This window comes from Pelodiscus sinensis, chromosome 22 (assembly GCF_052426305.1).
Source record: "Pelodiscus sinensis isolate ZL-2025 chromosome 22, ASM5242630v1, whole genome shotgun sequence".
Lineage (NCBI taxonomy): Eukaryota > Metazoa > Chordata > Testudines > Trionychidae > Pelodiscus > Pelodiscus sinensis.
The window spans coordinates 9542396-9569524 of record NC_143073.1 but is presented as its reverse complement, the minus strand read 5'-3'; the positions used below and the strand labels follow the sequence as shown (position 1 = coordinate 9569524).

General features: G+C 40.2%; 1 protein-coding gene across 5 annotated transcripts; it reads right to left on the bottom strand.

Moving 5' to 3' along the window:
- On the bottom strand, positions 1–26675 carry GABPB2 (GA binding protein transcription factor subunit beta 2). 5 transcript variants are annotated; one of them, XM_075908425.2, is made up of 10 exons: positions 26501–26673; positions 25438–25515; positions 23960–24099; positions 22254–22421; positions 16696–16890; positions 15556–15706; positions 10431–10544; positions 8834–9019; positions 6497–6633; positions 1–5057 (listed from the first exon to the last, which is right to left on the bottom strand). In XM_075908425.2, exons 3-10 carry the CDS (start codon positions 24065–24067, stop codon positions 4770–4772), a joined length of 1347 nt encoding a protein of 448 aa, XP_075764540.1. In that variant the 5' UTR covers positions 24068–24099; positions 25438–25515; positions 26501–26673; the 3' UTR covers positions 1–4769. The 5 variants fall into 5 exon arrangements, with proteins under 5 accessions (XP_075764540.1, XP_075764539.1, XP_014424447.1 ...); XM_075908424.2 differs by lacking the exon at positions 25438–25515; XM_014568961.3 differs by lacking the exons at positions 25438–25515; positions 26501–26673 and adding an exon at positions 22667–22766 and having other exon boundaries at positions 23960–23978.
- Between the last annotated feature and the right edge of the window lie 454 nt (positions 26676–27129).

The window sequence follows — 27129 nt, the reverse complement described above, 5'->3', positions numbered from 1 at the left end:
CTTAAAAAAAAAAAAAAAAGACTCACTTAAAATTCCAGAACTTTTAAACAGTACATTAGGAACCTTTTTGAGAGCAAGAGCATGCACGCACGTGTGTACACATGCATGTTGGGGAGCAGGCATTCCATTTCCCAACAGATGGGTCTTTTAAGCAAAAGTAAGACACATGAGAAACACTGAAAATTACTATACACAAAGTGCTGTCAAATGCAGATCTTTTTTGCTAGCTTTTCAGTGATTGTAATCTTGGATCTTACAAGAAACAATAGTAGGCACAATTTTGAGGCAAATGTAATTTTCAACTTGGTAGTGCCCCTTAAACCTATAAGCATTTTGCTAAATCAATTTATCTCTGTATTACCCCTTCTGATGCAATTTCACAGTGTATAAAAGAATTTCAACTCAGAACAGACTATTGTAATATGTACAGAAAACAAAGCAAAGGAAAGAATGTATTTTCCAATTCAGAGAAAACACTAGTTCTCTTATTGACATATAGTGAAAGTGTAAAATAATTAAGAGTCCTGTTTCTCCATATTTTCATTATTAAAGCCTTCCTCAAAACATTTTTTTGAAAAGATATAAAGTCTTTTATAAATAGTTTACACTGCTTATAAATAAATGCATTTTGATACATAAAACCAGTAAGTCCCATGGCAGTTTTTACAATACAAAAAGTAGTTTCATAAGTCTTTCCTAAAGCTGTTGGTGAAAACAACCAATAAAATACTGTTAAAATGTAGCCAGCTGTTTTAAAATAAGAAAATAATCCACACCACATACACAATTTCAGCTTGGACTGGATTGCTAGGGCATATCTTTACATTGCACAATATTTCAAAGAAAAAAAACAGGAAATGTTTCTGAAATTTATGGACTGTTAAGTTTTAATTGCACTAAAGTAAGTGATGAAAATACAGCCAACTTCATCTAGGTAACTCCACTCATTTACGGGGGTTATAGCATGGGCGACTCTGGCCCACTATATTAAATTAAATGACTATGGGACACTTCCTACTTTTGGTGTAGCTGCACTAATGGTACAACCAGCCTCCTTATAAGGGTTATGGCCTAAAAATGGATATAAATTACAAGTCAAAATGGCACTGAATTCACTGTGTGCTGTGTTCTAACATGGACATTGATGCTGTCATATCTTTCTGTACTGTGGCAGAATACACTGACTTGTATGTTCTGCAAACAGCAAGTGTCCATCAGATTACACGTGTAACCCTTCAACAAACCCTGACTTTGGCTCACATCCTCCAATTTCCCTCCCTCCATTTTACAAACTAGTTTATTTCCTATCCCCAATCCAGCTATGAGAGGGTTCACCTCTTTTGCTCAGTCTTGCTTTTTGATTCTTATTTGTTGCATTTATCACACGTCCCAGGGAGAAGCTTTGAAGTATGATGAAATGCAACATTCCAAAAAGGATCTAATTTCATTTACATTAATTTTAACAAATATTTTAACTGGATTTAATATCGCTGACCAACCTTTACTTGGTTTGTCCTTTCTTAGATCCCTAGTTAGGGTAGGGATTACATTCTGTGTGTTTGTACAGTGCCCAATGAAGGAATCTGAGCATTGCCAAGTGTCACAGAATGATATTTTAGCAGTGATTGGCTTCATCAAAGAGATTTTTACCCTTCTTTGGCTTTCTGAAGTTGCTGTCCAAAGCGGTACGCTTGATTCTAAATGTCTGGGTCCCTTCACATTTTATCCACAAGTCCTAAAGAGAGGAAAATTTACATGACACGTATCATCTACAAAACAAAAAGCCAAAGTCTCTCTCGTTGGCTTCTATGGAAACTGTGCATAATCAGATGCCAAGATTTGATCAGAGAGAGATGATCCAGCAACCAATAATCACTTTGGGGGAGGATGGGGAACTCCACAAAATAAACTAAAAGCCCAGACAGTAAGAAACACTCCCTGACAATGGAAAATTAACAAGGAAATTATTCCACAACAGGTAGATACCCCCATTTTGTGCCATTTAGCATTAGACTGAGCAAAACCTCAGAAAACATAGTAGTCTTATATTGAGAGGGATATGGACTCAACCAAACAGAGCTGAAAAGATCTAATTTCTACAATTCTTTCTTTCAAATGAAAACTAAACAATGCTTTTTCTACTAATGCAGGCAACATCTCTGTTCAGAAGTCATAATTCTTTTTCTATCAAAACTACCAAATTAGACTATTTGAGTTTTATATTAATCCAGCATTATAATGGATATTTTTTCTTCCTTCATTTCTAAAGGCACAATATACTATCTGCACTACCTAGAAGCTTTGCACTGTAAGCATATGTACAGAATAAATACAACTTACACATGTAAGAACAGCCATACTGGGTCAGACCAAAGGTCCATCTAGCCCAGTGTCCTGTCTGCTGACAGTGGCCAATACCAGATGCCCCAGAAGGAGGGATCACAACAGCTAATGTATTCTGCAGTGTGGATGTTTACCAAATTCTGCTCTATTTCAAACATTCAATCCAATGAGGGTGTAATGGAAGACTCTAGCACTATATGTACAGATAGAGCTTTTAGGCCATAATGCATAGTCAAACATAATTCATGTTTGAGACTGAAGCATCTCACATTTGTTGAACGAGCAGAGGCAATTCATTTTTAGCAGAAAAACAGATCAAATGTTTGGGTGCACATGGACGTAAATACTTTAGACTTAAGAATTCGAGCTGTTAAGATAGGCTGAGGTTACATTTTAAAGAAACGTACACTTATCTCATGCTCATGAGTATGAAAGAACAGCAGCACTGCACAAAGCAAAACCTGATTCAAATAGGCTTAACATGGCTCCTCCCAGGATATGACCTGCAACATCACTGCTACCAATTTGAAATAATTCTTGAGCAGTCTAACATAGGCCATGTTTTCCTGATGTGAATCAGTCTTCTCTACACAGAAGCCTACACATCTTTATCTGTGACCATGCCCAGGATTACAGTTCAGGACTCCAGAAGTTAGTAACTTTGCGGATCAAAGCATCTCTCTATGTCACTCATCTCAGATGTTCTAACATGGGTATGTCTGTTTTAAAAGAAATGTCATGAAAGAGGTACCTGTATCTACACAAAACCATATTATCGGGACACACCATAGGAAATAAGAGAAACACCATAAGGCAGACCTTTGCAACCATGAAATTAAATAACTACCATGAATACTGCCAGTCCTCACAATAGCATAACATAAGCATGGAAGTATGTAGGAGACACTACATTATGCAAACTGAAACCATGAATTTAATGATACTTGCCTTAGAAAAGGAAGGCAGATTTTTCAAACTTGTCAAGAAAGCAGTAAGAGTTTCTGCAGCATGTCAGTTTAAGCTAGAAGTGATTTAAACTTTTTAAAACTCTACAGGAAACTGGTCAGGCTACATTCTATTAAGTTTTTCAATTTAAATTTGTTTTACTCATCATCATTAATTAAGACAAATAATACTTCCCACAGCTACTCACAGCACTTCCAATAATTTTGCATCTGTCCTGTAACTGAAAAGACAGTTCTGCATGTGATACATTTCACTCATTTTAAAATACAATCCCCCAGCCTGCAACAGGCAACACATATAACTTCTTTACTCTATGGGTCTGCAAGCAATAGTAAAGAAAGATACCCATAAACGTTTAATAGTAAGTTCAGTCACTTGTTTAAAAAAACCAAACCATTTTAGCATATTTTAAATAGACAATTTTGATTAGTAATGATGTGAGATGCCTACCCACTTCCCAAACAGAGACAAACATATTAACCTCCCCGACTGTCTATAAAACAACTTTATATTTTATTTTGCATATGTAAGCAGAGTTGATGCTACTGTATTAGCACAAAAATGCTAAAAAACCTGACCAAGTTTCAAAAACCTGAAGGGTCTAATTTTTACCTGGTATCATGTTAGGTACTAAAGGGTTCAAAATGTAGATAGCTCTTTTCTTCCTTTTGGAAAAAGAGAGACCTAAAAGGCAGTTTTAATATTCCCTGATACTTCAAATTGCTTGAATCTTAAAGCTTATGCAATCTTAGTCTGTGGTTTGTTCTTGAAGGAGTATTGTATTTTGGATTCATTTTGAAAGAAATGTCTCATCTGCAAAGACCAAGCCATTTTCTTCTGCCTTCTCTCAAAGGGTTTTGGAAGATGCCGTCGATAGTGTTTTCATCTCAGCAACGTTCGCTTTCCAATAAAAGCCAGCTTTAATGAAAAGTTTGTATCCCCAAACAAATTATTTGTTTGAGATTCCAAATTGTGGTTTCCAATCTGATGACTACAAACAGGGTGCAAATATGTCATTGCATAAAATGTGTTTTCAGTGCAGTAAATTCAGGGCAGCTGAGTGCTACTACCAGCTACTTTGGCAATGAGGTACTTCTTTCCCCACCCACCCTTTTTCTTCCCACATCATAGGCCTATGTCATAAAATAGGTTTGTAGGCCACTTGCTGGCTAAATGTATTAAGATTCTTTAAAAAATATACCTCTCTCTCTCTCTCTCTCTCTCAACACCAAACTATAAAAGCACCTTTGGGTTTGTGTTCAAAGAAAATTAATGTTATGAGTTGCAGAAGAGATTTCATCTCTCTGAATGGGACCACACAAGCAGTTCAGTTCTTCAATATTCCAGTTGCATGGAGGGTCTTCAATAAACCCCTTAGCTCACAATGTTGCTTGTCAACAGCACCTCCTTTAAAATAAGGGTTTTTTTTTCTTTTAAAAACGGAGTTGATAATCCCCATGTTACAATGTCACAGTTTCCACAACAATGTCAGTAGGCTGCGCTGTTTCCACTACTGAGGCTGCAGACCTTTCCGTTTCCTCTGACGATATCACAACTGCATCCACCTCAGCAACCTCTTCGACCACTGTAAGCTCAGCACCATTGGGCTGCTGTCTTGCCATGGCTTCAAGCTTTAGCCGGTATTGCTCTGCTTCTTGTTCTTTCTGCATTAGCTGGCTGCGATATTCTTGCGCCTTTCGGTTCGCTTCATGCAACTGCTGCTGTAACATTTCCCTTTCGTTATCGTCCTACAAGACAAGATAGTCTCTGACTAATGCCCAAATGAGTTCCTGTATTTTGGATGCAAGCAGTTATAGACAATAACTAGATGCAGGTTAAAAAAAGGACAGATCAAGCACATCGAGACATAACAGATGCCTCAGGGCATAGGGCTACGAAGCCTTTTGCCTCTACTCATTGATACAACCCAGCTCTGTTAGGCCATGTCTACACTAGGAAACTATATCGAAATTACCAAATTAGACTTAAGAACTCACAATTTAACAAATTTGAACGAGAGTGTCTCCTCACTACAGGGAAGCATTGAAATTAGTCTGAGGCAGTCTCTGTTAATGTGAACACGCTACCTTGGACTTAGAGCTCCAAGATGCACTCTGGGGAGCTGCAGGAGGCCTCCTTGAGACCAACTAGTTTGAATTAGTGGCACCAAAGCATCCAAACGAATGTTATTTCAAAATTACTATTTTAGAATTAGCATTACTCGTGAAAAGCAGGAGTACACATTTTGAATTCCGTGGTGCACTGCTTGTAAATTTGAACTTGTACCATAGACCAGGGCTTTGAGATTTATCTATGTTTTAAGCAAAATGAAGTTGCTCAGCATGTATGTTAATGCAGAAATTGACTGCTGGTCTTTTTAGCAAGGTAAGATGGGGGCAGTTCTCTATAAGTGACTCCATAAAAATAGATTTGGAGTGTTGCCATTTTTTTAATAGTCCAGATGCAAAAGCAACAGTGTTGGCAACTGGAGAGAGGGTTGGAGAAATAGACTAAAAAAAAAAACTTCACAGCACCTGGTCGCCCCTAAAAATCAAAAGGTGCATGCAAAAGCATATATCCTTCCAAACGAAACGTGCTGGATAAGTTATCTGAGTTTGTTTAAAAACAGCAGTTGGAATGTGGAGAGGTCAGTCCCATAATGGGTCTGTTATTACTGTAGTTTTAGAAAATTACACAGAGCCATTTGAAAGAGAATCTTCTTTCTACCACCAGAAACTCAACTGCTAACTCTCCTGCCTCTTGGGTTCAGTGGGCAGAGTACCGGCATGAGAAGACTTGAGTTCTTATTCTCTGCTCTGCCATTGGCCTGCTGGGTGACAATAGGCAGTCATTTCTCCCTTCTGTGCCTTTGATTCTCCCTCTGTAAATGGTGACAATGATACTCATGTTCTCTGTAAAGCATCTGAGATCTACTGAAGAACACTGCATAAGAGGTAAGCGGTATTAAGGTATTGCGTGTTAGTTACTGATCATGTAGATTGAGCAGAAAGAATGAGAAACATTGGCATTTCTGAAAAGTCTGACTATAAAGACATGATCATTTAAGGCCACATCATCTATAGCGAGTTATTTAAATATACCTGAAACTCACCACTCTCCGTTCAGTGGACACTGATAGTTTAGACTGCACCCATTTTCTATGAAAATTACACACAGGAACTTTTACCTTGTTTTCCTCCAAATCATTTAAATTTTGGTCAACTTTTTGCTTCTTCGCTGGTGGAGGTTCTTCCTCTTCTATATCACCATCTTCTTCTTCAATAACTGTCTCTTCTGCAACCTGACCAGCAGGTACAGTTAGAACTACAAGTCAAGGAATATTAAATGAAGGAAATGAATATGGATTACAGTTACTTTTGTTACAGAAATCCACACAGACAGATATTTTCCTCACACGTTGATTTCAGAGTAATATTCTGCACAGAAGTGGTGGAAAACAATCAGAAATTCCTAAAATCCACTGATGGGATGCACAGCTTCTTATCAAGTCATGGATTATGTTTCATGAATATTCCAGAGGACAAATACATTATAAAACAAGTTTTTGTACATGGAACCGGATATGTAACATTTCATCCAATCAGAAACATATATGGACTATTGTGTTCTATCAAAAAAGAGTTCTAATTAGGAACACTGACAGAAGAAGCTACAGATCAATAATTGTGTGAAAATATCTGGAAAATAATTCTGAATAGTAAATCTGAGAAAAACTGCTTTCCGTTAATAGACTGTTTGCAAACAGAAGTGAAATTAAAATAAGTAATTAATTATGATTAATAGGCCCATCTCTAAACAACCTATACATTTGCATGTGTGTTGCATGAGACCATTATAAATAGAGCCCTGTAAATTAATGGATATCCACTTATATCTACAGTGTTTTTTTGCAGATATGGATACAGATTTTGTATCTAGAACCCTGCAAATGTGTGGATGTCTGCAGCTCATTTTTGCTGAATTGGATACAAATATTGTATCCATGCAGGGCTCTAACTATAAAGCTATGCATTACTCATTAGCAAAAAAGGATAATATGAGGTATCAAATACCCAAGCATCCATATAGCACTGGGATGGGGAACCTCAGGCCCGGGGGCCAGATGCAGCCCTCAACTTGACTGGATCTGGCCCCCAAGGCTCAGGAACCATCCTCCCAACATTGTGGTACCTGTGCTGGCCCCTGCTGCCTCCCGTGGGGCTGAAGCACACAAAAATCTACTAGGCTGGGCACCCGTAGGCTCTGGTGCTCAAGGGGAATGTGGGGAGTGTCGTCTTCTCATTCAGGAGCTACAGTGAGGGTTTATTGTTCCCCCCCCACTTCTCACTTGTGTGCAGCCCCTGACTGATTTTTCTGTGTGTCAGCAGTCCCTGACTCAAAAAATATTCCCCAACCCAATATAGCAAGTTAACTGGATCACAGCTAATATACATAGCCTATATATTACATTCCTCAGATAAGTTAAAAAAAAAATCAGCATGCAAGTGCTTGGGATTTTTGACTTGTTTTACCAAATATCATGCACATTTGGTTTGTGAAACTAACCAAATAGAATGGTCTCAGGTAATGGGTTGAAAAGATATATTTAACCTGACAATCAAGTAAAATGTCTTAACACCTAATTCTATTTAGACTCTGAAATAATCACCCAAGGGACCTTGATAGAAGCATAATTGGTTGAGTCACTTAAGTCCAGAATGGAGAGGATATAAACATTTATATAGTAGGAGACAACAGTAGGAGACAAACCTGGTAGGAAAGCACCAGACAGCCTAACAGAATTTAACAATGGCAAATATTTATCATTATACTTGTTTCACTCATTTTAATTCAACTATTAATATTAGTATAAAAATGTAGCACTGTCTGTATTAGGAATGTAATAGTGTAGTCGATTAACCAATAAGCAAAAGCTTATAGGTTAATGCTGTAGACTACACACATTTCCCCCCTACCCCTTGCCAGTAAATTTTTTAGCAGGCTGGCCAGCAGCCCAGCTCAGTCCTGGCTTGCACTGGGTCCTGGACCTACCCACACTGCGGCTCTGTATTTAAAGAGTATTAGGATCCAGGCAGGCAGGCAGACCGGCTCAGTTCCGGTTTGTGCCGGGTCTGGGAGCTCAGACCCTTCCCCACAGACAGGGACTCCCCATAGAGTAGTTGACTAACTGGTAAAAATTCATGAGGTTAATCGACTATTCAATTAACTGATATTTAACATCCCTAGTATGTATCTGTGTACAATCAGAAGGATTTTGTAACTAGCCTCAGTCATAAAAGAATCAAGAGGAGAATTGAGGTTTATAGAGCTTACTCAGAAGGTAGACGTTTATAACAGCACACTACAAGCAGTGGCTTCATTTTTCCTTTACTTTCCACCATGCCTAGTTTCCTAGATTCACAGACCTGAATCTATGTTTATGCATCTGCCATACCTTTTTTAAATTCTTCTTTAGGAAGGTCTAAAACTGGCTTACTGTGTTCTAAGCTGAGCAGCTTCTTACCTTGCTGTCCATCTTGCATGGTCACTATAAACGGCTGACTGATACCACTAGTAGGAATGGTTGTCTGGAGACTGCCCAGTGGAACGCCATCTGTTACTATCGTAATGACTCGTTGACCTCCACTGCCAACCACCTGTTGTATGGCAGAATCTACACAATTTGCTTCCACTATTTCTTCTGTGTTAGCTGGAAAAAGCAGAGCAAAAACTCCCAAGTTATATTTTTTTAAGAAAAAGCTATTAGGCTTGGCGTAAATAAGGCCATGTTTACTGCACAAGAACTCCAAACACTGAAGCATCTGAAAATGTTGAATTCTAAAGTGAACACAATACCAATACAACCACAGCAGCTTTTCAATGGTAAAAAATAATTATCTTCAAATACTTAGATGAATTTAAAGCACCAGCATTCACAAATACAAATAAAACTAATATAATAAAAAGTACTCCATCTCTTGGGGAAAAGTGTTTAAAGGTTAAAAAAGATTACGTAAGGCTATATTTAAAAAGATGGACGACTTGATCATTTTAACATCAACTGTTGGTTTCTACTCTGCACATTGTAAATATACAATAAAGCAATGGTGCTCAACCAAAGACTCAATCAGCACACAGCTGTGGCCCATGTAGGTGGTATATATATTTTGTGGATATAGCCCACATAATACAGAGCTGTAGATGTGGACGACAATGGTAAACAGGCTGAGAATTACAACCATAAAACTCAGTATTTCAGAATAAAGTACTGCAGAACCCCATTTACAAACCAATTGGGGATTGTGGAGTTCATAAAATAAGGAAGTTAAATTTTATGAACATCTCAATTAAAGCAGGTATAGTGCATATGTTGCAGTTTGGTGTCATGAATTATTTTCTTCTTGTATTTCAAAACCACTGCAAAGCAATTTCCCATATAATGATAGCATTGGAACATAAACACCACTTTTACTATGTGACTCTTCTCCACCTCCCACTGTCAGGAAAAAAGTGGCTCATGTAACTGGCTGTTTGTAATACCGATGTTCAGAAAATTAAACTTCTATGGTATGCATAAAAGAACCCAAATGTTATCAATGTCTCAAGACATCCAAATACTTTATTTGTAAAAACATGATGTTTGTAAAATCAGGAGGAACATAACAAATATCAAGCCTGCAATAAAAACATTTCAAACAATCTGTTCCATAAAACTGGAATAAAAAAATACCACATTTGTTTAATAAAGAGCTTCTGACAGAGATACAGGCTGTGTTCTTTTCTGTTTATAACAGACAGTTCGGCAGAACAATTATAACAGTATCCAGCTCAAAACAGGATAGAGTGGATAGTATATAAAAAACCACACACTTTGGTACTTCATTCAAAGCAGCAACTATAGTCTATAGAAATATGTATGAACTAGGATAACAGATTAATCCATCAGTCTTTTAACTACTGCCAAATATCATATAATTTAGCAACTCTCTTGAGTTATGCTGAATGAATTCAAGTATAGTTTGTAAAAAGGATTTAAGTAACCTAATTTCCTTACGATTCCTTGCAAATTATGCACTAGGGATTAAATACATTGATGTCAATGCCAGATTCATTTTACCTACCTGTAGTTCTATTTGAATTGGAAAGGGGAGCAGATGCTTCAGCGAGGGCTGCAAGTGTGGCAAGCACAGAGGTTGTTGAGTTTGAAAACTGCACTGTAGATACATGGGAATCACCTGTTTTGGGGAAATGAAAGCAAGGGAAGGAGATATGAAGTATAAGTATGATACCATATTATCATAACTTTATTAAAAGCTGTTCAAGCAAAGAAGGGTTGCCAAAAAACTATTGCCCTACTGGAGCAATTTTTCCAGCCTATAATTTATACTGAACAGACTACTTTAAGCTCTAAAACAGTCCCATGTACTGTTCTTAAAAGCTGTCTGAAATAAGTATCTTATATTTAATGTTCATTTTACTGAATTTAAAAATAAATGTAATTAGAAGCAATGCAAAGGAACTAAATAAACTGATGCAAGCTAAGAGGTCTTACTCGGGCATTGTCACAAAGACCACCTACAAAGAGGCCAGATGGTAATCCACTGGACTACCAAAACCAGATTTTGGCGCCACATATAGCTTTCATTCTCAACAGATGTGAACAATGTCCCATGTGACAGTCACAGGGACCAGATGGCATTCACCCAGGAGATCTGAAAGAACTCAAATGTGAAATTGAGGAACTATTAACTGTAGTTTGTAACCTATTCTTTAAATCAGCTTTTGTACCTAATGACTGGAAGATAGCTAATGTGATGCCAATATTTTAAAAGGGCTCTAGAAATGATCCTGACAATTACAGACCGGTAAGTCTAACGTCAGTACCGGGCAAATTAGTTGAAACCACAGTAAAGAATAAAATTGTCAGACACACAGATGAACATAATTTGATGGGAAAATGTCAACATGGTTTCTGTAAAGGGAAACCATGCCTTACTAATCTTTTACAGTTCTTTGACGGGGTCAACAAACATGTGGACAAGGATCCGGAAGATATAGTGTACTTAGATTTTCAGAAAGCCTTTGACAAGGTCCCTCACCAAAGGCTCTTAAGTAAAGTAAGTTATCATGGGATAAGAGGGAAGATCCTTTCATGGATTGATAACTGGTTAAAGACAGGAAACAAAGGGTAGGAATAAATGGTAAGTTTTCAAAATGGAGAGCGGTAACTAGTGGTGTCCCCCAAGAGTCAGTACTGGGACCAATCCTACTCAGTCTATTTATAAATGATCTGGGGAAAGAGGTAAACAGTGAGGTGGCAAAATTTGTAGGTGATACTAAACCGCTCAAGACAATTAAGATCAAAGCAGACTGAAGAGCTTCAAAAAGATCTCACCAAACTAAGTGATTGAGGAACAAAATGGCAAATGAAATTTAATGCTGATAAATGTAAAGTAATGCACATTGGAAAAAATAATCTGAATTATTCATACAATATGAGGACTTATTTAGCTATAACTAATCAAGAGAGATCTTGGAGTCATTGTGGATAGTTCTCTGAAAACATCCACTCAGTGTGCAATGGCAGTCAAAAGCACAAACAATGTTAGGAATCATTCAAAAAGGGATAGTGAATAAGATATAAAACATCTTATTGCCTCTATATAAAATCATGGTATGCCCAGATTTTGAATACTGCGTACAGATGTGGTCGCCTCATCTCAAAAAAAGATATACTGGCATTGGAAAAGCTTCAGAAAAGGTCAACAAAAATTATTAGGGGTTTGGAACAGGTGCCATATGAAGAGAAATTTAAAAAGACTGGAACTTTACAGCCTAGAAAAGAGAAGACTAAGGGGGGATATGATAGAGGTCTATAAAATCATGACTGGTGTGGAAAAAGTGAATAAGGAAAAGTTACTTACGTGTTCCCATAACATAAGAACTAGGGGTTACCAAAGTAAATTAATAGGTAGCAGGTTTAAAAGAAATAAAAGGAAGTTTTTCTTCACACCGCACATGGTTGGCCTGTGGAATTCCTTACCAGAAGAGGTTTTGAAGACCAGGACATTAACAGGGTTCAAGAAAAAACTAGAAAATTAATGGAGGTTAGGTCCATAGCTATTAGCCAGAATGGGTAGGAATGGTGTCCCTCGCCTCTGTCAGAGGCTGGGAATGGGTGACAGAAGATGGATTATTTGATGATTCCCTGCCGCTGGGGCATCTGGCATAGGCCACTGTTGGAAGACAGGAGAATGGGCTAGATGAATCTTTGGTCTGGCCATGCTTATGTTCTAATATGTTTAAAACCACACATGATCAAAATACAGGGCCTTACCAGCACAGAAGAGATGAAGTCTGATTACACAGGCTGAATATAATTACCATTATGCAAAAGCTGTATGTGCAAAACCTGATTTTGCAGTATTACATTAATTTCAATTACAGCATTGCAAACGGCAAAATAATATTTTTAAAAGTCTGTAGGCATTAAGGATGTTAAGTATCGACTGACTAATCAAATAGTTGATGCATTTTGCATTGACTATTCAATTAGTTGATAGAGCGCTTCCACCTTTCAAGTAGGTCACCCCAGCTGGCCCTGGGCTGCATGCGGCATTTCAAAGGGGCAGTGCTGCGTGGAGCCCGGCATCTGGCACCTCCTTCTTCCCCCACATTGCTGCCTCAGAACAAGGGGGGGAAGAGCAACTAGTCAACTATCCGATAAGCATTTGCTTACTGAATAGTCGACTAGTCAGCTAGTCCTTCACATCCCTAGTCGGAATAAGCTAACTATACAACCCAAATTCTTTTAGTATTAAATTTTGCCTAAGTACGGACTCCATTCAGCACTGCTTTTTAGAAAATATATGTTTTGTTTGTTACAAATCAACAATCAAAGCTTTTACTTGAAAGCTAAATCAGTCTATTATAACTATTTAGCAATTTCAACATATTGTTTGAAAACCAGCTTCACAAATTACACCAGTCAGTTAAAATGCAACAAAGAAAATGGTGTAGACTATGAGAGAGTCAGCATATCAAGATGTTTGGACTGCAGATTTTGCTCTGTGCAAGGAACAAAAATCATCCCAATTCCAGTGCAAGAAGCTTCGTTCCTCAACTGACCACAGCAGTCCATTTCACTTGAAGACAGTACTAACAGAACAAGAAAAAAGAAACCTAAGTGATACCAAAATTAGTATTTTAACCTGCTTGGACATGCAATAATGGATTTAAAAGTAGCCATTCTTCTACAAAGGAATTTTATTATTCAAGTATAGAGGGAGACAGCTGAATTGGAGTTCATTTACAAGTTTGATACTGCCACCTTGGGATTTGAATAAAGATATTAACTGATTAATGCACTATACAGGCAATTTCCCCTACCTTTGAAATTTACATTTGCATATCAAATGCTACACAGGGGACAAATCCAGCCTAACTTAATTAGCTTCATTAACACTGATCCTACAGTTGACAGGTAACTGCTTTTGCAGCTGTATATACCCTGGATTCTGTAATTTCCACTCCAATTCATCTGATGAAGTGGTTTTATCCATGAAAGTTCATGACCTAACATATTTGTTAGTCTCTAACAAGCCACAGGACTGCTCACTGTATTTAGTTGCAGACTTACCATGGTTCCCCCCCCCCCCCCCGAGACAAAATTGGTATATTCAATATGCCATTTTCATAAACATACAACTTTGTTACTTCTGAACAAAATTTCTTCAGTCAAGTACAGACATTTGTCCTCATTAAGGAGTTTCTAATTTTAAATAAACATTAATCATCTGCAAGCAAGAAGTGGTACAAAAAGTGTCTTCACTGATAAAAAAAAGTTATACTACTTGCTATGTCTGAAATACAGTCTCTAATGCCCTCTTGTGGGCAAATAAGGGAAAAACCAATAACACGGGGGTCAGCAAACCATTATCCCCAAAATAGACCAGGAGGGACTATTAATGGAAATAAAGTTTTTCAGTTTGGCACCCAAAAAGAACAAAATGGGAAAAAACATGCAGGACTTTTCATATTTTTAACATTAACCAGATATTTGCAGCAATGCCATGTTTTAAGAAGTTTTAAGGAAAGTTGTGTCATTATCCATGTAAGTACTGAACAGAAATATTCCTGTTGATCCTCAAGTTTGGAGAGAGGGTTAATTGCAGAATTTATCAGTTTATTATAGAAAAAAAAAAATCACATGGAAAGTTCCTACTCAAAGTAAGTTCAGAGTCTCACTGAAGTCAGTGGGGACACACACAGGTTTAGGGTGCTGCTTTTATCAATCCGATTGCAGCACTGAGATCTTAGAACTGAAAATAGGAAACATCCACATTTGTAACACTGCTCCAGTCAACTACAGCAAACACTCATGCATGTGAACAGTCCCATTAATTTAAAAAATTACTCACATGCAGAAGTGTTTGCAGGGTCAGGCCCTCAACTTGCTTCATAAACCTTGTATTTAGAAGCCTCCTTAAGACTGAAAAAAAACAGTAGTTTGGACTTCCCAAATACAACAAACACAATATGTTATAAAGTCTCACATAAGGAAAGAATTTATGGTCAGCCTTAAATGATTTTTTTTTCCCCAGACAAAATTTATGGTAATAACTTGCTCTCTCGTTTTTATCATCTCTATCCTATTTGCTAAGAAAAAATAAGTTTGAGAAACCTGCACACCCAAGATACATTCACTACAGTGATTTTCCATCTGCTTCCTGATTTGACATTCAGATACACAAGATAACTCACTGTGCTCTTCCAGTTAATAAATAATAAAACAGAACACTAAATGAGTCCTTCACAAATTTAGGACATAGGTACCAAATGGGTACGTAGAAATTAGGTACCTACTCAAATTATTTTACCAATGGAATGGTCAGTGCATTGTAACTTGAATCCTTTACATTTCCCAAGTTATGAAGGTTTTATTTTATTGCTTATAAATAATAGTGAAATAGTGAAAATAGCAAAGCTCTCCACTTACTCAGTGGAACAACCCTTTTTATGCCACATGAAATTCTAGCTCATTATCTTTTCAGATAAAGCATATATATTTGACAGGGCAGGTATTCTGGTGCATTGCATGAGGTTTTAAAAATCTCTCTCTACCAACTTGGAACTTCTGCCTTCTACAATTCAGAAGACTGAACTGAGGTACGCACCTCTCTAAAAACCTTAAACCAGAAATATTTTGAAGAAACATTTTTCTCCTACATGTTCACAGACTCTTACCTGAGGTTGGTTTGGTGTTTGCTGAAGAAACAAAACTAGCAAGATTGAGAACTTCCCCTGATGCAAGGATAAATGGTGAGGCAACAGTCACTGTATTTGTGACAGGATTTGATCTCTCTGGATTCGTGTTTACCTGATTCTGCATTGCCTCCTTAAGAAGAAAATGCAATTAGACACATTTTTCTCTCATCTCCAATAAGAGAAATCATACTTAGCTACCATACAGCATTTTTGGGGCCTGATTCTCTACTGCTATGCACCTTCTGTGGTCAAAAAGTAACATTTTACACTGGGGTAAATTAAGGACGTTAAACTGTGGTTATCTGGCTAATCATGTAGTCAAGACGATAGCTCCAGGAGCCACCTCAAGCCTGGACTGAGAAGTCCCAGCATGTGCCAACTCCAGGAGCCACTTGCACTGCAACTCTGCATTTTAAATGTAGTAAGAGCTGCCGGGCTCATGCCGAGTCTAGCAGCCTCTGTTTGCAGTCCGCCAGGAACAGGGGCTGCTGCTGGAGCGAGAGAGGCACATGTGGCAGTGCTAGGAGAACCAGCTTTTTAAGCCAGCTCCCCACATCACCAGCTCCTGTTCCCTCCTCCCCCTTGCTGCTTCTCACAGAGGCACCAAGGGGCGGGGGGAGAGCAAGTAGTCAATACTCTACTCGACTACTGGATAAGCTTATGCTTATCGGGTAGTCAAATACTCGCTAACGTCCCTAGAGTAAATCAATACACAAGTTACAGGACAACAGAGAATCAAGGCCACTATCTAAATAGCTTTTTCCAAACAATAATTAGTCAACCTTGTAATAAAATTAAAATAATCTGCATCTTTAACTCCCTTTTCCCAGAGGCATGTTTCTACAAAAATTCCAACAACAAAGTTAATTCAATGAGTTCAGATCTGAAGTTTCTACAGAGAGTCTGTCTGCAAAGAAACCCAATGAAGTTCAGAAATTTGCGATGTTCTTCAAATTTACTTCTTTAGTGATGAAGACACTAATAGCCACTGCAATATTTTACACAAGTTACTCTTTGATTCAGGCATGCCAACAAGAAAGTTTCAATAGAAAATGTTCATTCTCATTGCATTGGGAAATGCTGTAGGCAGATGATGTACTTTTTCTGTAATTAACCCACCTGCAGCATTACCAGAGTCTCTGCATTGTTCTTGTCCAAGGCTATATCAAAGGCTGATTTATCAAACTTGCTGAAAGCATGAACATCAGCTCCATACTTTATAAGCAATTCTACAACGTCTCGATGGTTGTGTTCTGTTGCCCAGTGTAAGGCAGTCATCTTCAACATATCCTTGGCATTTACATCAGCACCATTCTGAGAGAAATAAAAGCATTAGTTTAATCTAACTGTATTTTTTCCAGAGCATGGTCTCTCCCTGATTCCAAAGAAACAGGGAAACTAGTTAAACACAAAGGGATGAAATGCACAAAGTCACCTAAATCCTGTACTTAGGTAGCTAAGTCCCAGTTTTGGCTCCACTGGAATCCACAAAACTCCTGCCAAACCCTACCGGTGCCAAAACTCACTCAGCACCTGCATTTGTCAGAGTAAAAGTTCCCTGGGCACCTATGTTTCTGCCTCTAGGCATGTGCAGAGCAGCCTAATGGGGAAGACAGATGTTTGGCTGCCTAAGTCACACACACAGCTTGATTCAGTAGGTATGCTCAGCGGTGCTTAAGAGGCAGAAAAATGACAGGTTCCCATTCAGAGATTGCTGGAGAGGTCCCTCCCTGCAGCATAAAGTTAGGCACCTGTCTCAGAGAAGAGTGCACACGCCCCTCATCAGCATCTCCAATTGGTACTTTAGCATGGAGCTGGCTTTTGTGGATTCAATTCTAACACCTCTCTCCCACATTTGTTACAGGCAATACAGACGCCTAGCCTGACTTTGTGGATCACAGTGTTGTTCCTGTGAGGTTTCTAGGCACCTAAAGTTCAGTGCCACCATCATGCTCAGCATTGTAACATCTAAGTCCTTCATGGACTCCACCTAGCATGATATCAAATACGTGCATATCCAGGCACGTACCACTTTAGAGATTTGCATTGATATTCATCTCTTATAAATACACTTATCCTAGGTTATTATTAGACAATCTTTCTATTAAATGGCCACCATTTTGTCTGTCTATCATGGGATTTTCAACTCACACACACACACACACACACACACACACACACACACACACACACAAACATATGGGTGTGCATTGTATTTGTATTGCAAGGGTTGGAAGGGCTTCTGCCGAGTGGCTTAGGGGCTAGGGCATTTGCCTGGGGAGTGCAGTGTGGTGGGCTTGAGCCCTGTCCCCCCCTCCGCAGATCAAGCTCTGCTCCCCCCACATCCTAGAGGATGGAGCTGGCTCCCACATTAGGAAGGCAGGATAAGGGATCCTCTGAAGGCAGGGAGGTGGGGTGGGTTCTGGAGTGCCTTAGGGGACAGAGCATTTGCCTGGGGCACACAGGGTGGTGGGCTCAAATCCAGCAACCTTGGGAGCAGCTGGAGGCTTGAACATCTTGCTCTTCAGTGATCTCCTTCAACCTCCACCAGTATCAGGCAGTCCCATTTATAAACAACCTGGTTCAATGAGACCTGCTGTGCATCTCTGGCACCTCTGTATCTTTTATGAATTGACTGAAAACATGTGACAGGGAAGGGATACGACATTTATTGAAATTTTAAATAATCTTCAAGAGGAAAAACCTCACATGAGAACAACTAAATATTTTACTACATAAATGTGAGGAAAGAAAACAAGGGGACTTTTCACTCGGAAAAGCTTTGAGAATCATGCCAACTTGTAAAATGGTAGATGACCACAATAATCAAGTTTCGTCCAGTTTAGACAATGCAAACCTCCAAATGTTCACAATCACAGCGCAAGATATCCTTACTGAGCAGAGAAGATGAGTGCCTAACCTTTATCAAGCTATCCAACAAAGATTAATCAAATGGCAGGCATTCCAAAGAGAATTGAAATACATCTGGGTGCTGAAGTTATGCTTCGGTACAAACTGGCACCATCACCAATATAATATGGCCCTACAACCAAACTTACAAAACTGCTATCACCAAAGTTGAAATGCAAATGTAAGAAAACACATCAACGAGCCAATCACATGTCAATTTCAAACAAATTTTGGATACGGCTTGGTGGAGCTGTGAATGCTTCCAATCATCCACACTTATGCTGTCACCATCCACAAACTACAAAGGAACACAGTGGATAGAGCAGTTGTAAACCTTGGCTCTCAATACTTTGCGTCAGCTCAACCATTTGTGGTGCTCAGTTGAGTACGTTCTTTAGAAGGCATAGAGATTGACAAAAATCGATCCAAACAAATTAATGGGCAACAATGTTTGCCATAAAGATGCCTTACAAGAATTACAGCGTCTTCAAAGCCTTCCTCCTTTTCACCAACGAAATAATTGATCAATCTCCTCAATTAAATTAGCGAATATAACTCGAGTCCATGCATAACACGCACTTGTGCATTACCCGTGGTTTTTCTTTCACGTGTAAAAAAAAATCTTAGATTACCTGTGGAGGTACATAACCCGCAGGTAATGAACCGCAGCTGAGGCCGCTGAGCAATAAGTACTACGCTATTACCGGTATATAAGGCCTACAAACCACACCGTTTTAAAACCCCTTCAGTTTATAACAAGATATTTGTAAGGATGCCTATGCGCAAATCATATACATCCGATTTTAAATGATCTGTTCTGACATATGCAAAAGAAAATGGCAATAGAGCAGTGGGGAGAAAATTTTCGTCAACGAAAAGTCTATTCGGGAGTGGAAAAAAGAAGAAATGGAAATTGAGAAACATCGCTGCTCTTATTAAATTAAATTCTTATTAAATAGAAGATGCTGATTTTATCATGTTAGTCTTCTTTTAATCTGAGTAAAAATCAGCTTGTATAAGATGCGGACATGTATAACCTGCGGGGGGAAGGGGTTGTAAACACATGTATAACCTGCGCGTTATATTTGCTAATTCATGGTACTTTATCCTTGTCTTACACACAACTGTTTTTCATTACAAATGTAAATACCTAGAGCAAAAAATTTTTTGAAAAAAAGTTTAGCTCAAAATATATAAGCATATCAAAACGAACCTGGCAGTTTTTATTACTTGAAACACACTAGATTTAAGACCAAAAATATAAAAATAAAAACAAATATTAAAAAAACTTTAAAAAGACAATCTTTATAAAAGCACACCAAAGACTTTAAAAAAAAAAGTGCACCAAAAAGTCAAAAATAAAGTTAAGCTAGCAATTTGGGAAGAAGATTGAATGGCTAACAGTTAGCAACTACAGTAGACTTCCGATAATCTGGCACCTTTGGGACCTAGGTGGTGCCGTATTATCGGATATGCTGGAATACCAGGAGGTACTATAAGAGGGCATACTCCCAACGCAATACCCCTTTCTTTCCCTCCCCTCCCCTTCGCCAGAGCCAAACACCTCCCCTCCTTGCTGAAACTCAGTCCTCCTTCTCCCCCAACCTTATGTCCGGGTCCCAAGACAACTGCTGGTGCTCAGCAGCCGGCTGCTAGCAAGTGCAGGCTGGAGGCTGTGAGAGCTGGGGACCATGAGCAGAATGGCGTGGGGCTGTGAACGCAGCGGCCCAGCTGCGAGAGCGGCTGACTGGAGCACCTCTGGGTTCCAGTTGATGCCAGACTATTGGGAGTGCCGGATCCCGGACAATTGGAGTTTTACTGTAGCTTGAATCATACTTAGCCATTCAATCTTTTTCCTAAATTGCTAGCTAAAACTTTTTTTGACTTTTTGATGCACCTTTTTATTATTTTTAGTCTTTTGGTGTACTTTTAGAAAGACTGTCTTTTTAAAAAGCTTTTTTTATATTTTTTTATTTGTTACAATAGGTAAATCAATTCAGACAATATGATTCTTTAATCAAAGTGTTGCTTTACCTTATCCTGAAGTACGTGCTTCCTGCTCTACTGCACAGGCATTACACTAAGTTTTCAATCAGCATTTCTCAAACTGGGGTTCCAACCTAACTGGGGGCTGCAAGACTATTGTATAAGATTGCAGAACTGCTACCGTATATTCTGTGGCACTGCCTTCAGAGATGGGTGGCCAAAGAGTGGTGGCTTCTGGCTGCTCACCCAGTTCTGAAGGTGCCACGGCCAATAGCACCAGAGATGTGGAGTGTTATGGGTGGCATGCAGGAAGGAGGGGAAAGGTGTTGTCACAGCCTGAAATATTTTCAAAGGGGGCCCAGCAAAAAAGAAAAAAAAAAGTTTGGGAACTTGTTTTACATCCCCTGTATTTATCATTACATTAAGCAGTGATTTCATTGAATAATTCTGAGGTTTTCTTTAGAAAAGTTTTTAAAATTATAGTTAGAGGGGAAAGAAGTTTTGTATTTCATCCTACCAGTTGAACCTTTCTAGTCCAGCACCCTTGGGACCTGACCAGTGCCAAACCACAGATCAATATTGTCTAGCAGCATTACCAACGCTTCCACTGCTTACTGGGCTCTTTGAAAACATTTAGGGATAAATTAGAGCTAAACAGCAGTACGGACCATTACAGCCACCAGTCCTGGCTTTCAAACAAACTTTACAGGACCATAGGAAATTTGGCCACATGCATGATAAACAGACATCCAACTAACTAAAATTATGCCAACCACAAATGTTGCCAGACCAGGGAGTGCTAGACTAGAGAGGTTCAACCTGTACAAATAAAAATATTGAATTGGCATTAATCTAACTTCTTCACATAGAGCAGCGGTTCCCAACCCCCGGTCTGTGGACCAGTGGCAGGCCGTGGACCCATCTGATGGGCTGCAGCACATTGCCACGCAATGCCCCCAGCTTTTATTTAGTTCTGACCCCTGGGGTTCCTAGGGAATTCCCTTCCTGTGCACTTCCACACGCAGCAGCAAGGTAAGTGGGGCAGCTGGTAGCTGGGTGTGCTGCGGCTGGAGCTAGAACCATGGTGAGGCTCTCCCTACTGGGGCAGCCTCACCGTGGCCCCAGTTCCAGCTCCAGCGACCACTATGCAACCCACCGGCAGGGCCAAGCACCATGTGCATGGCAGCTGTCACGGCTGGCAGGGCCAACCACCGAGTGCAGGGCAGCTGCTCTTGCGACCCCGTTCTTCTCCCTCCCTACTAAGCAGGAACTTTCCCCGGGCCTCCAGCTGCTCCCAGCCAGAAGGTACACACGTTATAATTATGCATTATTAAGTGCATAGGAAAATATGAACATGCAGAATGTGTCAGCACAGTCAGACTTGTTAGTTCTGCCTCTAATTCTAGTGCAATTGAGGCAAAAGGTTTGGACTGGAGAATACTCTTTAACAAGTATTAGCAACTATTTTATTGTTTTTTTAAATGTTTGTCTGCAGCAGTTTTTTCAAATTCTTGTTAACCATCATGTCTCCCCTCCTTTGAATTGCCTGCTTTACCATGGGCTAAAATTACCATCATGAATATGCAAATGAATTAATTACCATAATGATTATGCAAATATTTCAGTGCCAGCTCGCCAACAGTTTTTGATTGAGTTTGCCTCTCTGAAGTATAAAAAAAGGTTAGGAACCGCTGACAGAATAATGCCTGAACAGTGACATTACAACGTTACTGATCAGATTAATATTCTGAAGACTGTTTTATGTGTGACATATCACTTACCCTAATTAGCAGTTCTACAATATGTGTATGTCCATCGGCTGCAGCCATATGCAAAGGGGTCCTGTCCACTTTGGTTCGAGCATCTCTGCTAACACCTGCTCGAAGCAGCACTTCTGCTGTTGAATAATGGCCATACTGGGCCGCGAGGTGAAGAGGTGATGTCCCAAGCTGTATATTAAAAATGGTTTTTTTTAAAAAGTTCTGTTCAACATAGATGTGGAAGCACCTATTTATTTCCATTAACGTGTTCAGCAATTTTAAGGAACTATAAATTACATCCCTACCACATCTCTCACAGAAGGGAAAGGACAAACCCCTAAGTGCCCAGGAGCAAGGGGCAAAACCAAGTGACCTGGCCATAGGGGCTGAGTGTCAAGAAGTGGTAAAGGGCTGAGTGTAAAAGGATAGATCACCATGGGACCTGGAGAGCAGCTCCTGGCAGGAGTCACCCAATCCAGAGAGATGGCTGTGGTATGCTCTGCCACAAGGGATCAAGCCAACCAGCAATTGACCCTGCAACAAGCACCAAGTGTATAAATTAATAATTGGGATGATATTCTGTGCATAGATAGCAAACAAAATTAATTCTGATCATCTGCACTAAGGCAAAGGCTTAAAATATATTGAACGCTGAACTAAAGTTCTGTCAAACAAAATCTGATATACAATTACTTTAGATGAAACATTTTAAATATATCCACAAAAATAAAAAAGGCTTTAGAATCAATATTAGTGTCTTACTGCTCTAATTCCCTCTTACAATTTTTAAGATGAAGATTTAAATGTACTTTACAAGTTAATCATTTTAAAGAAGGATTTTTTTTTAAACCCACACTAGGTAAAAATTCAACATTCTATAACTGTGGCACTCAAAGTGGCTATGCTGGCAACTTACCTGCAGCATGAATGTCATTGTTCAGCCCCATTTTGTGACTATTTACAATCACAATTAACTTCGCTACCCATAACTAGTCCCATTTACCCCAGTGAGGCTACTTAACGATAGTAAAGTTATTCACAGACCTACCGCAAGAACAGGCTCAGCCAGTATTGACAACTTTCAGGATCAGGGCCTAAGCATGCATAAATTCTTACAAAAATGGGTATGATTTGGAATTCTTGCTGCTTCAATGAAAAGTCACAGTTAATCAGTCAGGTCCTTGCCACATAAACGTCCGATAATCTGGCACCTTTAGGACCCAGGGGGTGCCGGATTATCAGATATGATGGACTATCGGAAGGGGGGGCTATGCGGGGTCTGGGGTGGAGTGCGGGGGATGCGCCCCTCGGTGCTGCGGGACCAACCCGGCAGCACCCCAGCTGCTCTGCCCCAGGCTTCCTGGAGTCAGCCGCTGCTGAAACTGACCAGCGGCTGACTCCGGGGAAGAGCTGCTTTACCCCCAGCTTCCAGGAGTCAGCCTCTGGTCAGTTTCAGCAGCAGCTGAATCGGGGAAGCCGGGGACAGAGCAGCTCCAATTGTCCGGCTGCCCGGAGCACTTCCGGGTTCCAGATGGTGCCAGACTATCAGGAGTGCCGGACCACTGGAGTTTTACTGTAGTTACAAAGGGAGGGTAACCATGAGCTAAGTTAGGACTCTAAGGCTATCAACCTACTCTTTAGGATACCCTCAAAGTATCTGTTCTATATTGTAGTTGGAGCAATTACCTTTACAGAGAAATTAGCCTTTTCTATTAAAAAAAAATTACCCAGTCAGTGGTGAAAGGAGCACCATTTGCCATTAATGTTCTAACTTCATCATCTTCCCCTTTGCGAGCTGCTTCTAGCAACCTCTTCCCAAGGTCCACTAACGACATCTTTATACATGGGAACAAATATTTTCAGAAAGCTGCATTTAAAACAGAAAAAAAATTAAATGTTCAATATGACTAAAATATTATCACCCAAGCTAGAACATAGATAGATGCACCCTGGAAATCAATGCCTGATTCAGCCAATGAGTTCAAGTATTTATGAAAATAAATAAGTATCTTAACATTCAGTACTTACAACATGATGAGAATGCAAGCAAATTGCCACCATAATCCTGCTACTAGATCAGCTGAAACAAATCAATGGCTCAAGTGAAACCCATTGATTTTGGAGTTTAGTATGGACCTGATTCCAAGTCTACAACAGAAACAGCAGCCATACTTCGTACTTATTGTATTTTGCAAAGTTAAATTACTTCATCTTCACAAATACCCCAACCCAAAGAGTTAGGGGGCTGGTATCCCTGTCCTCATTTTACAGCTGGCAGTCACTAAAGTGACTTGTCCAAATTCATAAATGGAGTCTATTTTAGACCTGGAAATAGGAACTCTTGGGTTCTAGTCCTGCGCTAAGTCTTCTACACTTTAAAGCTATATAAAATGGTAATAAGAAGATCTGAAATTCTTGTCTGATACTGATAGTGGCATTTCATTCCTATGAAGAATTGACTTGAAGCCTAAGTATTAATTTACCTGTGAGGCTCTTCAATTGGCTACAAGTGAATGTCTATGTATATCAGTACTGAACTGCAAAGTTAATCAGTGCATCAGGTCTTTAACAGGGAGAAAAGCTTTATGAAAAAAGTTATTCCATTGCACTGAACAATTCAACATGTCCAAATATACTGTAAGTGACCAAGCAAATATCAGTAAAACAATCTTTTAAAAAACTAATTCACCTCAAGTAACATGTCCAATATAAACAAACATTTCCCCATGTAAAATAGGATTTTTACAAGACAGTATTTTAAAGCTTACTAAATAATTATTATATGCAAATTATTATACACAGAAGACTGCAGTGTGACAATTTCAGCTCTATCATAAAGACTTAAGGTTCATGGAAACAAACTTGAAAGAAGAAAAAAATCCCGCTCTATTTCTAATTGTTCAGACAGCTTGCATGATGACACCTTAAAAGGGCCACTTTAAACAAGCTTTGCTTCATCTTAAAGCATTCTACATTTGTTGCTGAACCTTTTAGATCTGACCCAATTCCCACAGATGCTTGCATACATTTTAACTGTAGCCAGCTCCTACAATGAGCACCATATACCACAAAACTGGCATAATGTGCCCAGCTCATTATAGGATCAGGACCTCCCTGTACATAAACACTGACTTTGAGGCGATTATGTATATGTGTAAATATTGGCAAGTGTTTGCAGGATCATCATGACCTTAGCTTTACTTACCCTGATTCTTAGGAGTACAGCTTTTATGTTCAATGATCCTTTAACAAGTATCAGAAGTGTAACCATGTTAGTCTGTATCTGCAAAAACAAGTTGTCCTGTAGCAACTTAAAGACTAATAGATTTATTTGGGCATACGCTTTCACCACTTTGTCAGTCTTTAATGCTCTACAGGACTTCTCATTGTTTTTACTCCTTCAACAGTATTTTAAGCACAAATACTGCAAACACATCTACACTTGACGCACATGTACAGCTCCACTGAATTCAATGTACATAAAGTTAATCTTGGTGTAAATATTTGCACTATTGGGACTTAATGTTGTGGGTTGGGATTTAATTTTCTTAACTACTAACCCTGCAATTTCTTTCATAGCACTTTAACTATCCTATATTCATTGTTAAACACGGACACGATCATCCCTCGGGAGCCTCCCACCCTATTTGTAGGATCGGATGCCTGAAACTTTTGAAATGTATTTCTAGTGGTCACTGATGTAGGGATGTGTTTGTGACACTCAGGTCCCAACCCGCCCATATCCAGGGAAGCGGAGAGCCAGGGAACCGAACTATAAACCCTGCTCATTGGCAGATTGCAAACCACTTCAAGCGGGGAGATGCTGCTGCACCAGCCCTGATTCCAGCACCTAAGTCCACTTCCCTCCCCACCAGCAGCAACACGTGTCTCAATTAAAGCAAGAAACCTTTTGCCTTTAAGGGAGCAGGATGCAGGGGTCAACTCCCAGACCTTTTCCCATTAATTCTGGGTCCTGCAACCCTGGGGGCTCTGCCCCCACCACTAAGGCTCCGAGACACCCTGTCCCTGCCCTCCCCTCAGCCCCACGGAATTGGGATCCCCCCACAGGGATTCCCCCCACTTTGCCCTCCCCCCCAAGTGAGGAGCCCCCCCTCCAGTTCAGGCTTCAGCCCTTTGCCCCAGCCTCTCAAGAGGAGGGGAGACCTTGTCATTCCCCCCCCCCCCCCCGGCCAGGCAACGTATCCCCACATCCTCCAGGGATTCCCCCCCCCAGGCCTCCTCCCCAAACTGACCCCCTACACACTTACCCCAGCAAAGCGGGGCCCCCAACGGCGCCAGCGTGGACGCCCCACCGGCCCGAGTGGGGGAGGGGTGGTCGCTGGCGTTGGCGGCTTTAACTGCCCCCCCACTACTCAGGAGGGAGGGAGACAAAATGGCGGACCCGGAAGTGGAAGGAGCCCCCTCCCCCCACGCGGAGGGATACGCCATGGGGGGGGGGGGGGGCGTCCCAAAGACTCGGCCTCCTTGCTGGTCACACGGACCGTTATAGGGGGCGGGGCAGTTACTAGACGTAGGAGTGGGGATTTCCCCGGTCGAGTCACCGCTGTATCCCTCCACTACGGGCCCCCAGCTCCCCTCAGCCCACTAGACCCTTCAATAAGCCCTCTCCGGGGCCGCCCACTGCGGCAGCAATGGCAGCCCGGGGTATCTCGAGCGCTCGTTACCGATTCACGGTCTCGGGCAGGAGGAAACTCCCCCGCCCCCGCGCCAGGATTATTTTTTTTTCCGGGCGGAGGGATATCACGGGGTTAATACAAAAGAGAGCGCGCGAACAGCTGCCCTTGTAGTTGTGACCGAGCGCTCGGCGGCAACGAGCGCCAAGGATGAAAGTGTGCGGGTGCGGGGCGCCCCCCCCCCCCCCCTCCCGGCACCCATG

What these genes read in the sequence shown, in the direction of transcription:
- GABPB2 (XM_075908425.2), bottom strand. Translation starts at nt 24,067, where the DNA reads ATGTCGTTAGTGGACCTTGGGAAGAGGTTGCTAGAAGCAGCTCGCAAA. An exon ending in TTGTAGAACTGCTAATTAGG is followed by an intron (nt 16,891 to 22,253) that starts GTAAGTGATATG and finishes TATTTCTCTCAG; the next exon opens with AATGGTGCTGATGTAAATGC. An exon ending in CATGCAAGATGGACAGCAAG is followed by an intron (nt 6,634 to 8,833) that starts GTAAGAAGCTGC and finishes CTTGACTTGTAG; the next exon opens with TTCTAACTGTACCTGCTGGT.